The 15,914-nt window shown below is 39.9% G+C and overlaps 2 protein-coding genes across 22 annotated transcripts; one reads left to right on the top strand and one right to left on the bottom strand.

Moving 5' to 3' along the window:
- Positions 1 to 6,687, top strand: LOC127769393 (26S proteasome regulatory subunit 6A homolog). 3 transcript variants are annotated; one of them, XM_052294973.1, is made up of 10 exons: positions 1 to 173; positions 321 to 410; positions 955 to 1,026; positions 2,269 to 2,424; positions 2,623 to 2,814; positions 3,127 to 3,245; positions 3,740 to 3,827; positions 4,705 to 4,824; positions 4,938 to 5,078; positions 5,754 to 6,687. In XM_052294973.1, exons 1-10 carry the CDS (start codon positions 90 to 92, stop codon positions 5,808 to 5,810), a joined length of 1,119 nt encoding a protein of 372 aa, XP_052150933.1. In that variant the 5' UTR covers positions 1 to 89; the 3' UTR covers positions 5,811 to 6,687. The 3 variants fall into 3 exon arrangements, with proteins under 3 accessions (XP_052150933.1, XP_052150931.1, XP_052150934.1); XM_052294971.1 differs by having other exon boundaries at positions 3,734 to 3,827; XM_052294974.1 differs by having other exon boundaries at positions 2 to 173; positions 3,749 to 3,827; positions 5,754 to 6,685.
- A 586-nt stretch (positions 6,688 to 7,273) lies between these two features.
- LOC127769391 (uncharacterized) lies at positions 7,274 to 15,701 on the bottom strand. 19 transcript variants are annotated; one of them, XM_052294966.1, is made up of 5 exons: positions 15,330 to 15,701; positions 8,251 to 12,103; positions 7,962 to 8,039; positions 7,731 to 7,858; positions 7,274 to 7,639 (listed from the first exon to the last, which is right to left on the bottom strand). In XM_052294966.1, the coding sequence occupies exon 2, from the start codon at positions 11,973 to 11,975 to the stop codon at positions 10,821 to 10,823; it is 1,155 nt and encodes a 384-aa protein (XP_052150926.1). In that variant the 5' UTR covers positions 11,976 to 12,103; positions 15,330 to 15,701; the 3' UTR covers positions 7,274 to 7,639; positions 7,731 to 7,858; positions 7,962 to 8,039; positions 8,251 to 10,820. The 19 variants fall into 19 exon arrangements, with proteins under 19 accessions (XP_052150926.1, XP_052150920.1, XP_052150927.1 ...); XM_052294960.1 differs by having other exon boundaries at positions 7,731 to 8,039; positions 8,251 to 8,332; positions 10,487 to 12,103; XM_052294967.1 differs by lacking the exon at positions 7,962 to 8,039 and having other exon boundaries at positions 7,731 to 7,903; positions 8,251 to 8,332; positions 10,487 to 12,103.
- Between the last annotated feature and the right edge of the window lie 213 nt (positions 15,702 to 15,914).

Raw genomic sequence — 15,914 nt, 5'->3', positions numbered from 1 at the left:
GCTGGCTGCTAGTGGAGTATTTCTGGGCGGGGCGCTCTCTTCCCTTCCCCCCGCGCCTCCACTTCCGCCTCCGCCTCGCGCCACCGACCATGCCTTCCTCCGCCGCAGCCGCCGCCGACGGCGGCGACATCGAGGAGGTGGACCGCCTCAAGAAGAGGATCAGGACCCTCGAGGTGAGAACCCGCGTCGCTCGGTCCGGGTCGGTTCTTGCAGCCGCCATTGGTCGATCGATCGATCGGTTCTTCTTGGTTTCTCGCTGGGGGGGTTTCACCTCCGATGGTGTGGGGTTGGTTTGTTTATTTGCTTGCTTGATTCTCCAGATGGAGGAGACGAAGTTGAACCAGCATATGGAACGCGTCATCCGGGGAATCGAAGCGAACGAGGCGTACCTCGTCGGCATGGTCCTCAGGGTAAGCGCCCACATCCACCTGCAATTGGGGGGGTTTTAGGGTTGATGCTCGAGATTCTTGCTCGGTCGGGGTTTGGGTTCTAGAGTAATTGATTAATCTGTGCGCCATTGTCCTCACCATTGTTCTGAAAATCGCGCTGCCGGTCCATGAAATGTGTGGGGGGTTCTTATATGCAGTTATGCTACGTTATAGCCAATTGCATGTTATGATGTTATGACATTTGATTTGGTTCTAAATTGTATGATCATGAGCGATATTCGGGCGTGTTGTCACATTTTTCAACTGCGTGTTATTGAGGATTCAGGGGGTGAATGAGTTATCTACATTTCCAATTGGCCTATTCTGGAGTTCTGAATTTGGATTAGGTTCTAAATTGTACAATGTGATCGAATTGCAAACATCCAGCGATGAATAACTTATTACACTTGCAGCGAAAAGAAGTAGGCCTTTTATTGAGAAGATGTAATTGTAGTTTGGGGGGGCATTTTGGATGCTATGTACATCTGTGTATAAGTGTGTGGTTAATTGCTCATTCCATTTCTAGATTATGGAAAAGGGCCCAGAGGATGAGACTGCTGAGGATGATTGTGATGTTGGCTTTCATTTGCAGCGAAAAGTAAGAAACCAACTTGATCTATTTCTCTTTTCTAATCTCTAAATATTGCACAAGTGCAGCATTGTACGTATGGCTTCATTCTAAGTGTTACCCATTCCTGCCTTCTCTTTTAGATGACGACTTGAAATGTTGATTTTGTACTCAAATAGGGGAGTTTTCGGTTTTCTACCTAAAGCTTTATCAAATTACCCCTATTAAAAGCAATTCATTAGTACCTTTTGGCCATAGATGTGGTGTTTGCTTGGATTGCTAGTCATAGTCCTTTTTTATTCCTTTAGCCAGCCCTTGTGTACTAAACCTTGCCCTAATGGGCTTCTTTGAGTCTTCTTAGACTCTTTTCCTTTATATAATGATGCGCGGCTCTCCTGCCCGTTTGAGAGAGAGAGAGAGAGCAATCCATTACTCAAACTCAACTCTGCTGTTCCTAGCTATCCCTAATTGCATATGAATGTTTCCACGTGGCAGCACTACTTGCATTGATTGAGGTAGATTGAAATTTGTGCTACCCTGGGCCTGCTTGGTCTCTTGGCATTTCAATGATTGGAACATTAATTACTCTAGTAAGGGGCAAAGCTGTCAATTTCTTAGCTGTAAAGAGATGTCTTTGTCTTCAGGCGTTGAGGCCAGAACTTCATCCTTTTCCAAACGGAGGCAGTATATACATAATATATCAGAACTGTGTCATTTGTAACATCAACAGGGTTGCAGTGATATCTTCTGTTCCACAGATGATAACCTCTCTTTTCAGACAATAGCAAACTCTCTGCCTTTCACTAATTCAGCATGTCTCTACTGCTAGACTAAAACAAGCTTGATTAAGTTTTCAAAAGTTAAAAGTACGCTTCTGGTATTCCACATTTTGAACTGTGCATGTGTACGGAACATACTCAATGTGTTTTGCTAATATTTGTGGTCGTGACTCATTCGCAATGTAATTATGTTTGCAAGCGAAGAATTAAACCAATCCTATGTTCCTATTGCCTGTGAGCTCGGTTATGAATATTGCTCGGATATGTTCAATCCTGACTGGCATGTCGAATCAACAGTGGAGTTGCACATGCATCAACAGGAGCCTAAATTTGCTGCAATAACTATACCACCCATAGATAAATATGAACTTATGCACAGGGGACATTCTTGAGGCAATGAACTCGATTTCATTTTCTGTAGTCAATCATCTATGTTCTAAACTTATTCTGATATATATATTTTTTCTTTTGTTTCCTTTTCTTGCAATGACAGATTATATTCCGTCCTATTGCTGGGGTAGTGTACCCTAGCAAACTTAAGCCTGGAGATTTAATTGGTGTTGACAGTACATCAAATGAACACTACTGTGGCATTGGTGGTCTCGAAAAACAAGTTACAACTCTTTCTACTTTTCCCTGCTTAAGAATGGTAATAATAACAGTGGACATAGTTTATTATTGTACTGAATAGCAACATTGTTTGCACTCCTTCATTTATTATTGTACTGAATAGCGTTTTGTTTACTTGTTAATTTATTATTGTACTGAATAGCGTTTTGTTTACTTGTTAATTTATACCACCCCATCTCCTATAAGTAATAAACTGTTCTGTAAATTTCATATTCAGATTGAGGAGCTTGTGGAAGCAGTTGTGTTGCCAATAATCCACAAGAACTGCTTCCAGAGGTTGGGAATTCACCCTCCAAAAGGTGTACTTCTGTATGGACCACCTGGAACTGGGAAGACACTCGTTGCCCATGCATTTGCTTCCCAGACAAATGCAACATTTCTTAAGCTAACTGGTCCACAACTTGCCGTGGTAATTATCTTGCAACAGAAAATCCATCACCTAACTGTCAGTAAAATATTATTGTGCTATTCATGAAATCAGGTGTGCGTATATTCTGTATCTTTCTCATGTTCCATCTTTATGCATTGGTCAGTGAATTTGGGAAAACCAATCAAAGTATTTGATAGATACATGAAATGCGTAAAGGCATTGAACAGCAGAGTTTTTCATGATCCTTCGATATCTTTGAGCTCCTCTGAAAAGTTTCTTAGTGCTACATGATTTGCCTTTTTTTTTATGTACGATTGAGATTAATACTGGTTTCTTTGTGGACTCCTGCAGAAGCTTATTGGTGAGGGAGCAAGACTTGTTCGTGATGCCTTTCAGCTTGCTAAAGAGAAAGCCCCATGCATTATTTTCATTGATGAAATTGATGCAATTGGAAGCAAGCACTTTGATAGGTATGACAAACATGGTCGTTCCTTCATCATTTCCCACTTTTGAATATGTGAACAAATACACTAGGTCTTTTCTGTTAATTTCTTTCCAGCAATTGTTTGTTTCCTACTTGCTGACATGTTAAATACTTGTTAAATCATGTCCTCTTTCTAATCGTATATTGCCTTTACCTGCACCCTTAGTTGATATATCACTTAATTTAGCATGTATACTGCAAGTTTACTTTATGCAAATGATTCTAGGTTCTTTTCCAATACAAGTTTTTATGTCTGCTTAAGACATTTGAATTTTTAGATCCTCAGAAATGTCAGGAAGGAAGTTTGAACTTCATTTCTGGCACAAAGTCATGAAGGCTCCTGTTGAGACTTGTAGTAGAAGTAACTCGAGTTTATAATAGGACCTTTAGTACATTTGGCAGTTATGGTGCTCTCAACAATATACAATGTATGTTCTGTTTCTGCTAGGTTTGAGTACTTGCACTTCTGACTAGTTGCAGGCCATGCAGTGGTGATAGGGAAGTGCAACAAACAATTGTGGAGCTTCTTAATCAGTTGGATGGCGTCAGGAGCTATGAGAGTATAAAGGTAAATGTTTTAATAACCACAAGCTCATGTGGCTTTCGATAACCACAGATGGAGATTTAGCAATATGCAAACTGCGGCTTGAAATATGTTTAGAAGTGTGTTTTTTTTTCATATCTCTTTATTCTTCTGTGTATGGAACTATTGTATTAAATCATTTGGTGTGTGTGCATATCCTGGTACAGAGTACAGAGCCCTTCAGATGTCTTCCTGTTCCACTTTATTTTTTTTATATTCACGTATGTACTGATACAGGGCATTTGGGCTGTGGGATATTAGTGGTGTTGGGATAGGAAGGATTAGGTTGAAATGAGAAGAGGAGAATGAATGACTAGGACGAAAAGCTGGCTTTTTGTGAGTGATTTTTTTTCCTTTTCCGACTACCCAAACAGGCCTGTAGTGTTAAGATGCAGTAATCTCTTCTTTTATTCGCAAACAGCAAATGGTACCAGCATGGACTCGAAATTTCTTAGAACTTGTGAATAACTTTAGGTGACCATAAGCAGTGAATCCCTCTCTCTTTTTTTTTTGGAAGGGAGCGAAGCCCATTTGTTCTGTGCAATATTGATCACTGGATGAAAGCTACAATAAATACCATGAAAAAGATAATATCAAGACATCCTCATTCATATTAGCCTTTTAGTTATCCTAATGGATATTCCTAAGGACCTGTTCTTGCATTTTTGTTGATTGTCTTCAGCTTCTTATAACTTCAAACATAAGCTTTGTTCCTTATCGCTTGTCTATCTAACGAACACATGTTTCCTACATGCTTTATGACATTCACTAAAATATGATTTCTGTTAATACTTTACTTCTGTTTCTTGCTGGTATTTTTTAAAAAAGTAATGACATGATGAACTCTTTGGCTGACTAACAGGTAATAGCTGCAACTAATCGGCCAGAAGTTCTTGATCCTGCTTTTCTGCGATCTGGCCGTTTAGATCAAAAGATTGAATTCCCTCATCCATCTGAACAGGCTAGAGTTAGAATTCTGGAGGCAAGCTACCTTGAACACCTTTTTTTTTCCCTCCTTTACTTGCTTAGTTGTTGAAAAGATATCTAGCTTTGCACACATAACCTAAATGTCTTGCTCTGTATGATTATTTGTAGATCCACTCCCGAAAAATGGACAAAAACCCTGATGTAAACTTTGAAGAGTTGGCTTGCTGTACAGATGATTTTAATGGTGCACAGCTAAAGGCTGTATGCTTTGAGGCTAGCATGCTGGCATTTCACCGAGATGCTACAGAGGTTTCTTCTGTCTCTTATTTATTCTTAGCTGCATTATCATTTCTTTAGCGGTTCTTCTTTTAGACAAAGCAAGCAGTTTTCTTTCTGCTGCAATAATTCACAGTTGGTTACTGCAGCCATGTTCATCTGTTTCAGAACTATTATATACTTCCTCTTCGTGATAATATAGTGGTGTGGTTATTCATCATGCAAACTGCAAAGCATTCCCGAATAATTTACAGAGGAATACTTCATAATTAAAAAAACAATATGTGAGTAGCTAAAAGAAGTTATCCAACTCTGAAAGGAGAACACCTAAAAACAGAGTAATAAATAACAGCAGCGGTACAGCCACGGAGAATATTGCATAGCAGAACATTTTTCTTAGTGAAGTTCATTTACTGGATTTATATTTGCATTGTAAATTCAACTTCTAGTACATATAAACTTACTATCCTTTTATCATGCCCTATTAGTTTTACAGTTTACACAACTGTTGACTTACCGATTTTTCCCTGTCCATTCTGCATGAAATGTATTAGCAGAACTAGATAAATGTAATGTTTGTGAGAATGTTTTATAAATTTGTCAAAATGTACGCTGCACATTCTCTCCTATTCTCCTTGTCCATCATTGTCTTGTCTTGTTCTGCGAAAAGAAATTACGTTGTTGCATCCTATATTGATTTTCTCGTAGGTTCGGCATGAGGACTTTGTCAGAGCAATTGCGCAAGTAAAAGACGGGAATTACTGAACAACAGCTTCAACTACTATGCATAGAGGACACCATCTAACATCTTACCTTGTGTGCAGTTGGTTCTGAGACCAGACCAAGAAGTTACTGTCACCTAACTCAAATTTTTACCATGTCTTAGATACGAGAGATCAAGTATAGTTTGAAAACAGTGGTCTGTATAGTACTGATTAGTAAGTTGAGAAATATTTGAGGCTCATAGTAGGAAGCTAATCAGAAAAGGCAACAATTGTTTTTGATAACCTTGCAAGATTTGAGTTTTTTTGACAACAGCATTTGCTGATCAGATTGTTGGCTATTTGTTAGATCTTGCATCTACACAAAGTTACTATTACTTTGTGCAGCACTACAGCTCATGTTGCTGTAATAGTACCGTGGCTACTTCTCCATTTTTGTTATATTGGCCTGGATTTTTCACATTTTGGTCCTTTTAAAAAACTTATTTTGCAAATAGACCCCTGAAAAAACTTATCCCAGAAATGGTCTTTTTTAGAGCATCAGAGTGGCTGGCGCCATCCCCCTGCCAACGTGGCGAGGCGATGCTGAGGTGGCGGGATGAGGGCGCCAACATGACTAGGATAAGTTTTTTCAGGGGTTTATTTGCGAAATAAGTTTTTCAAAAGGACCAAAATGTGAAAAATCCAGTTATATTGGCCATCTTTCGTCAGCTTTGTGCTTGGGAAGCCGAGTGCTCAATTGATTTGCTCATAGAATTTATGTGAAGCGTGGCCTAATTTGTAGAACATGTTTACTACTCCCTCCATTTTATATTATAATTTGCTTTGACTTTTTTTAATCAAATGTAAGTTTGACCAAGTTTGTAAAAAAATATGACAATATTTTTAACCCAAAACAAACATACTATCAAAATATATTAAATGTTAGTTTTAATGAAATTAATTTGGTTTTCTAGATGTTAACTATTTTTTTACAGTATGAAACGGAGTTTTACTAGGAAAAAAATCAAAACAACTTATAATATAAAAATATAAAATGGAGTTTGATTAGGAAAAAAATCGAAACAACTTATAATATAAAAATATAAAACAGAGGTAGTAATGTATAACCCCCGTTTTTAAGGAATAATTAACTATTTGCCATTTTTATAAGTGATAATTAAGGATTTACCACTATACCTACATATTATAGACATATTATAGACTTCGAATGACAAATCTTTAATTATCATATCTTAAAAAGTGGAAAAAGTTAAATGCCCCCAAGATAATTTTTGTGGTATGTTGCATCCTTGCTTGGGTGAATGTGATCAAGGTTGTGTTGTTAACTTAGGAAGTTTGAGAATCCAACAGTTGAAGAATATCAATGCCACCTTGAAAGATAAACCTGAGGTTCCACATAATTCGAACAATCAGGGCCGAGTTCAAAGACAGGGTTTAAACTAGACTCCTAGTCAACAAGTTGATGGTAACTGGCCTGTCATGCACGATACTCAAATCTTGTATGCAATCCTACCCCCAACCAGAATTCGATATATTCCATACAGTTTTCTGATGTTGATATTCAGAAATCATAACACCTCTTTGTTCTGGTGCATCCACTTGTCACCAGATACCACTCGCCAATCTTATAAGCAAGATGTTCACAGTTTATCTGAGTGAGAATGAAACTAAATAGGTATATAGAATAATTGAAATTTTTATGAAACGGAATAAACAAGTCGTATATACACTGATTGTACAGAGCTATGGATGCTTCATATCATTCGATATGGATCAGCCAGCGGAGTGGCTTATTGTGTTTCTTCTATACATGAATGATGCTTTATGCTTCACGATGGGGCAATTTTGCCAGTAGATCAAAGTTACGAACTGCACAATGGAAAGTTTGTGCCTGTCAGATTAGGAAATTGAATAGGTAAAAATGTATGCACAATTTATATCCCAGGCATATAATACCTACCAAAATTGTTGTTTAACCCGATGGGAACAGCACAGAGAAGCAACCACGTTTTGCAGAATCGTGTCTTCCTCATGTTTGCACTTTGTGGAGATCATTGGAGAAAAAAAATCGTGGATCCTGGCTCTGTCCTGGAGGTAACCCATTTTACAGATTGACATCATCAGCATGGATTCCTGGAAGCTTGAAAGAACGTTGGCAGGCATATTAGGTTTCATTAGCAGTGTTCTTTACCTTAAAAATATTGTACTACATCAAAGCAGGCTGAGGGCATGCGCACAAAGATTCCCACATGGTATGAGGTATTTTTCTCTAATAGTCCATCCAATTCATTACATCAGTCTCAAGAAAAACAATACACTCTAAAATTAACTGCGATGTCATTATGTTTTATTGAAGAAGAATAACAACTACATGCAATTGTTTTTTTGCCACAATAGAGAACGCATAAAAAGGGGAGATGAACATCCAAATTTTAAAGCTTCGAAATTCAAAATTATATGATTAGCAAAGCTCGACTTACCTTAGCAATGGTTGAAAAAGTGGGATGACAGACGATGAACCAACAAACCAAAAGCCCCCAAAAGGGATTTCACTATACAGAACTAAAAAGAAAAAATAAACTACTGCTCCAGAATAAAGATTAAGTAAAAGTAACAATACGAAGGCATCAACTGTATTAATCCTCGATATAAATAAAAACAATCTATGTGCTTTACTGATAAGAACTAGGTAGAGATCATAATTCTCAATAAGCTGTGCACTCCCATTGAACAAATCAAGGTATAACAGAAGCAAAAAGAACTACTGCCTTCCAAAAGTAGGCAAATACTCCAAGAACTACATAGGCCACCGACAGAAATGAAGAAAAGAAGGCCAGTACAGATGGTTTCAGGTTTAAACAATAAGATACCAGAGCAAATACAGACAACATGGAAAGAGTAAGGGACACTTGATTTCAGTGGCTGAATAAATAGTTAAGAGGCAAATCAATCCCCAGAAAAAGAATTAGATCATGAATTATTTTTTTCTTCACCAGATCAAAACCATTTTGTTGTGATACTGAGTGTGCATAACAAAACTTCACGGAGATAATATTTTTGGTTAACTAACATGCATTCCACTGTAACTGCATCAAGCAGAGATAATAATGGAACCATCAAACCTATGACTAGGAAACTACATCCAACATGCATATGGCACTGCCGACCTTATTAAATCATAATTTTAGTAAGTTTCACTTTGACACCACTACAATATAATGGAGAACTAATGCAAAGCTTTGCTCATTTTGCCCATTAGATATATGCTACAAACCTATCAAGTGGATCCCTCTACATATTTTTTTCTTTCCTTATTTGATGTAACTGCTTTTAGATTCCGAAAAGACCTTTTTTTTTCCTTTTGTGAAAATGGCCAGTTGCAGAGTGCCATAGCAGAACTACAAGAATAGCATCCAGAAATAGATAAATAGTACTCCCTTTGTTTTTTAATGTATGACGCCATTGACTTTTGAGATATGTTTGACGATTTGTCTTATTCAAAAAATTCATGTAATTATCATTTATTTTCTTGTGACTTGATTTATCATTAAAGGTTCTTAAAGCATGACTTATATTTTTTTAATGGCGTCATATATAAAAAAAAACAGAGGTAGTATTAAATAGAAGATGAATATATGAGTAAAATACACTACATGTCGCTAACCTGTCCACCTGCTTCACTTAGGTCCATGAAGTTTCAATCTACAGTTTAAGGTTCCTAAACCTATCTAAACCGTTCACTAGAGGTCCGATATTGCCCCACACCACCTACATGGAAGCCAAACAGTACCAGGATAGACAGGAGTGCACCAACATGCACAGTCCAATCACATATGCCCTTTTTAATCACCTAAAAGTTTGCAAATAACCCCCTACAAGCTCTCCCATTCATAGTTTTTCCATCCCCATGGGCAACCACGAGAAGTCCAGAGCTGCAGCACGCAGAGCTGCGAATAGAACATAAGTAACTGCAAAGAAATCAAAGTATGGGGCCTAGTGCTGCAAAAAGTGCATGGAGACATTGAAATATTTACACTGCACCTACACTACCATAGCTATCCTTTGATTTTTAAGCATTCATAAAGTTGGTTCACACCCATCTATTAATGTGATTAATGTAAATCATACTCTTTAGAGGATCTAACTGCAAAATGCCCACATAGAAATGCCGCTAAAATTCCAATACTACACCAGTGTCCACCCTGGCACCATATGTGGCAGTGTGGGGTCAGGTTGGGCCTCTAGGGAACAGTTTGGAAAAGTTCGAGGACCTCAAACTGCATATTAGACATTCGTGGACTTAACCGGCCAGACACATTTAGCGGCCCATGGTGTATTCTCAATACATAAAAGTGCAAGACCACAGTGCAGAAGGCAAAAGAATGTTATTTGTACAATCGGGTCCTGAAACTCAGGAGTCGAAGGGTATCTAATAAAAATCAGTTTCTACCATCTATTTTGCAACTTGTGTGCCTCAAAATACTGGATAAAACCTCTGTTGGTTTATCCCATAGCATGGTTTTCATCATTTCTGAAGGGAAGGAATATTCATTTCTCAAAAGAACATTACATTTTTCTATGCGCATATTCCTTATAAATAATCCCTACTTTTGCTAACACTAAAGCAAAACTGATTGGAAATAAATCATCATCTACTCTGCTATCTATGCTAGAAATGTAACAATTGAAAAGCATGTATCATTGCAGTCCACTTACAGAGAATTCTGTGTTATGGCTCCTCAATTTGTTTGGAGTCGAGCACCATAGTTCTGTATGAAGCACTAATGCCTCGTTACTGTTGATTAGAGGCACACAATGGATGGGTCCTACTCTAAATAGTACAGACCCCAGTAGATAAGCAGATCTTTGCTTATTCTGACAGGTTGCCCTGAAGACCAGTCACAGTATGTTAGCACACTGTACAAAGTTCACCTGCCTTTTCCACCACTCAGCAATAAGCTAGGACCTGGATACATAAGCCATGAAGTAAGGCACACCATCAAGTCCATACTATCTTGAAAGAACAAAACATCCAATTTGCTCCACCCAATCAGTCATATGAATTAATCTTCTCACGTAACAGTGATGCATTAACCCCAAGAAGATGTGGACTTAACTCTGACACTGCCTTTAAGTCTTGTATTGAGATCGAGTTAGGGCCTGTAGGTATAATAATACCCTGCCCATGCACATGATTTTTCAGTGATACGCCATTTATTAGCTTACGTGACAACTGCTGCTTCAGTGATGCATGGCTTAGTTTCCCAAGCTGTGATCTTGTTCCAACTAGCTGCACACAAGATCCAATCAACTGCTTTAAGAAAACATCAACTCCATTATTCAACAAATTAGCACATTCTACTGAGACCCCTTCCAAACCTGCTGCTTCTGCAATTTTTTCCATCCTCTTACTCAGTAGCATAGTATCACATAACTCACCAAGTTCATAGCAACTAACAGAGCTATCATTTGGAGGGACAGAAGCAATGGCTGAAGATTTCTGAATCCCACCAAAATTAACTGGGGAAAATTGAATCCCCAGTGGAGCTCGCACGGGACCTTGGATACGGTGTATATTTTCACCTCCCGAGTTTTCACCATAAGATATAGCAGAAGGGCCATTGCTGTGTGAAGGCTCAAGAAAACTCAGTGGCTCCTTTTCATAATGTAATCGCTTGTTACGTGGCTCAGCATGCTCACTGTTCTGAACCTGTTGCCGTCTCTTCAGATCACTAAAATTTGGAGCACCATTCTCCCTGATAATAGGCGCTCCCTCCTGCTCAATGGTCAATGATCTATTGTCTTTGACATGCTGGATTGAAACATTACCATTGTTACAAACAGGATGAAGTATCTGTTCTGATTTAGAAACATCTCCTGCTAACTTGGGCGCATCAATTGCCGGTGGACCATTTGCACGGCATGCATTGTGGAGAATAGAACGGATGAGGTGATTGTGCAATGGGAGGTTCTCACGGCCAAGTGTCACAAGACAGAGCTTATCAAACTCATTTTTGTTCAATTTTGATGATAAGAACCTCTCTAGATGCTGAAAGTATTTCTTTGCTCGCCCTGGCCCAATCCTCTTAATGATGTTGGACTTGATCTCACGAAGGTCAATACGAGTGCTCTGTCCTGCCGTGGATGACGGTAATGGTTGCACAGTTGGTGCAGGTTGCACTGATGGTGGCGTAGAGGACGGCATGTCTTAGAAAAGATATGCCATGTAAATGTAATTGAAACACAACGTAGAATCTCAGTAAAATCTCCACCAAGTAGTGTAGCCCTCCTCCAATTCGACCCCTCTTAGTATAAAGCTAGCCACAAAATGTACTGCAGTGAACAAATCTCTGATTAGGAATACAAAATATGTAAAATAATAAAAATAAAAATAAAATGCCAGTAGCACATTGGATTATCCAAGAACAATAAATCAGTGAAGAAAATCTTCTACGTATGATATAATGCCAGCTGCTTTCTCCTTTTACAATGAACTGAATACTGATGATGGTGGTTGCTCAACCAACACCTGGCTCAACAAGAATAGAAGGAAAGACTTATTGAACTACTTGGCTATAATAAAGCCTATAAGTAAAGACTGGCTAAGGACCTGATTCCCCTGTAAACCGTGCATGGCCTGCCTCATGCAGCTCATGCCATTTGAGGTGCCCAGCTCACCATTCATTCACAGATTCTGTAATGAAATTGAGACTGCTCGATTTTTTAAAAAAATAAAGTGAGGATATCCCTTCTAGGGTAGGATGTTTACTTGAAAATAACAATCGCCTGTTCCAGTAGCAGTGGCCAGTAGACTTGCACAACAAAACTATCCTTGCACTTCCTAATCCTACATGTAAAAGTTAAAAACAATCTCTAAAAATTTGGAGATACAGGGGAGGGATAATTCAATTGCAATGAAAATTTTAGAAAAAGGAAACTCCATACCAGCAATAATGAATGGTACCAAGCAGGAAAATCACTATTCATTATGTCTGTCTTTCTTACATCTTTCAAATACAAAATCAAGTTTGACCTTGGAATTCTACATGGATACAAAATTGTCTCCCTAAATGTCCAAATTTTGATTTTTGAGAACTTTTACACGTGGGAAGCAGGGAGGTAGCATCATATGAGAGGGAAGCACCAAACATCTCCTTGATGAAGGCTCCTCCAAACCAATACAATGTGAAATAGGGAGCAGGAAGGAGATAGGGATGAGAGACAAGTGGGGCTGACTGCCACAAATTACTTTTACCAAGGTTATTTGATAAGGCCAAATCCTTGTAAAAAGAAAATTACTTCACTAAAATGTGTTAATGTCCTTTCAGGACAAATAGTTTTGTAAATAAAATAAAGAACGTAATTCCTCAGTATGTTCTGGATCCTTGTAGATTTGTGTTAGTGTTGGCATTTGGCAAAACTTGAAGAAGTGCCAGCAAATTGTGTGGTCATTGAAATCAATTAGTACTAGCTTCTAGGTAAGATAAGCACCTATTAAACTAACAAAAAGAAAGGAAATTTGATATTGGCGTGTATCATGTACAGGAATAAAAAAGGCCACTGAATGGGTGATTCTAAAATAAGTGTTTAAGTTTGAACGGCCAACCTACATGGGTTCATGTGCCTTGGAAAATCAGAAATTCAGGTTTCTGCTCGTTCGGAACATGATGTTTTTTCTTTAATAAAACGAGGTAAATAAAAAAATTCACCACAAAAGGAGATTGAAAATAATTAATAATTGAAATACCCAAACCAGATACTGTTCCTAAAAAAACACATGGCAAAAGGCACTCCGCACCAAATTTTGCGCACTGTTCATAACTATAAACCATTCGAGAAAACCAACCATGAAGAAACAATATGAAATGGCAGGTCAACTGTACACGAAGAGTAACTTCCAAACGAAACCTAAAACAGAACAGCAGAAACACAGAGTTTCCCTGCTCCAACTATGCAGTTTTTGCAGACCCTGCAAAAAATCCAAGCTTGACAGCAAGCTTTCCTCATGTGAATACAGGTACCACCCAAGAAGAAAAACTGAGACATCAGCCAACTGAGCAAGATCACATAAAATAGTACCTACAATCGCCCCCCCCCCCCCCCCCAATAAAAACATTGTACCTACAAAACAAGAAAAGAAAATCGCCAACTGAGATGCATCCAGCTCTCCTTCACTCACAACTCAGTTTCTCCTGACTCCAACAAGTGAGCAAATGGAGGCTTTTCGCCGAATCAATCAACTAATATAACTGATAAAAACAGATGGCCCAAATCACAAGCTCCACTGAGTAACTGTACTTTGGACACTGTCACAATTTAAATTCTAGTGGACTTTGAAATCATTTAGTGGTAGCTTATAGTTAAGATTCAGAACGCCTATTAAAATAACAATAAGAAACCAAATCTTATGTATTGGCATGTATGGGAATACAAAATGCCACTGAAATGGGTCATACTAAATTAAGTGTATGTTTGAACAGCCATACTCCATGTGCCTTTGAAAATTAAATTCAGGTTTCCGCTTGTTTGGAACATGATGTTGATAAAACAAGGTAAACAGAAATACTGTCCATGAAAAAACACATGCCGAAAGGCACAACACATCAAATTCTGTGCAGCGCTCATCACCATAAACCATATAAGAAAACCAACCATGAATGAACGATATGAAATGCCAAGGTCAACTGTACACTCAGAGTAACTTCCAAACAAAACCTAAAACAGCATAGCATAAACACAAGTTTCCCTGCTCCACAAAATTCAAGCTTGACAACTAACTTTCGTCATGTGAACGAAGCCTACCAGAATTTTCCTATCCAGAAACCATGGGAAAAAAACTGAGACCAGCTGCCACCTGAGCAAGATCAAACAACCTTGTACCTACAAAACAAGAAAAGAAAAATCTCCAACTGAGATGCATCAAGCTCTCCTTCACTCCAACTCAGTTTCTCCCGATTCGAACGAGTAAGCAAAGGAAAGGCTTCACACTCGAATTAATCAAATTATTGTAACTCTAACAAACAGATAACCGAAATCACAAGCTCCACCGGGTGACTGAACGAACTGTGGACATAGTCACAATTCAAATTTTATCTCCAACTTACATGGACACGAGCTCCTCTGATCCAGTGCCCCCCATTACCTCAACCCGAAATCCAGATAAAAGCTAGGGTTTCGCACCAAATTCAAACTCCCGAGCTCATGCCGTCGCACCGAGCTAAGGGAACATCCCCAAACAACGAACCCGCGCACATCCTGAACCTGACGAGCAAAACCGCGCCGCCCCCGCAACAACGCGAAGCTCAAACCAAATCCCAGCGCCCCCGTCCCCATCCCCTCTGATCCAATCCGGACAACCCCAATTCCGCCCCGGGACCTGCGTCCCGCCCCCGAATTCGAACTCCCCGGCGCCCGAATCACCAGAACGAAGCCCCGCCGGCGAGTGGCGCGCCGCCATTGCCGCCGCCCCCCGCGCGCGTGGCGGGTACATGGATCGAGGCAGAGTTGGGGGTGGAGGGGGATTTTGAACTGGAGGGGGGGGGGGGGGGGGGACTCTCACCTCTGCTGCAGCTTCCGCGCGCGGGGCGCGTTGGAACGCGGGGGGAGGCGGGGAGGCGATCTCCGGCCGCGGCTGCTGCTGCTGATGCTGATGCTGATGCCGCTGACGCTGACGACGCTGCTGCTGACGCGTGCGTGCCTCCCGAGGCGCGCTGCCCGTCGTGGAGGGAGGGGGGCCTGCTTGGGTGGCCGGGGGTTAGAACAAGGGGGTAGTGAGTCCGGGCGGCGACGGCGGCGGTGGAGGAGGAAGGCGGCCGCGGCGGAGGAGGAGGAGGTGGAGGTTGCTGGGCTGCTGCGTTGGTTGGGGTGGTCTCTCTCGCTTTGGCTTGGGGTGGGGCTTGTGTGTGCAGTTGTTTGTTTGTGTTGGTCCGTCTCGGCCTCGATTCGATGTTGTAGTGTGGTTCTTCCTTCCATCCATCTCCTTTGCCTTGCCTCTCTGTTGTTGATCTATCCATCTGATGACTATCTATCTGCTGTCAACTTCTTCTCCCTACCGTTTTTTTTCACTTTTATTCAAGTCACCTTTGGTGTGGCCAGATGAGAGTATTAGGTTAGTTTAGTGCTTGTAGGTAAAGGATTTTCGTGA

This window comes from Oryza glaberrima, chromosome 4 (genome assembly GCF_000147395.1).
Source record: "Oryza glaberrima chromosome 4, OglaRS2, whole genome shotgun sequence".
NCBI lineage: Eukaryota > Viridiplantae > Streptophyta > Magnoliopsida > Poales > Poaceae > Oryza > Oryza glaberrima.
This window is presented reverse-complemented; position numbering and strand designations above follow the sequence as displayed.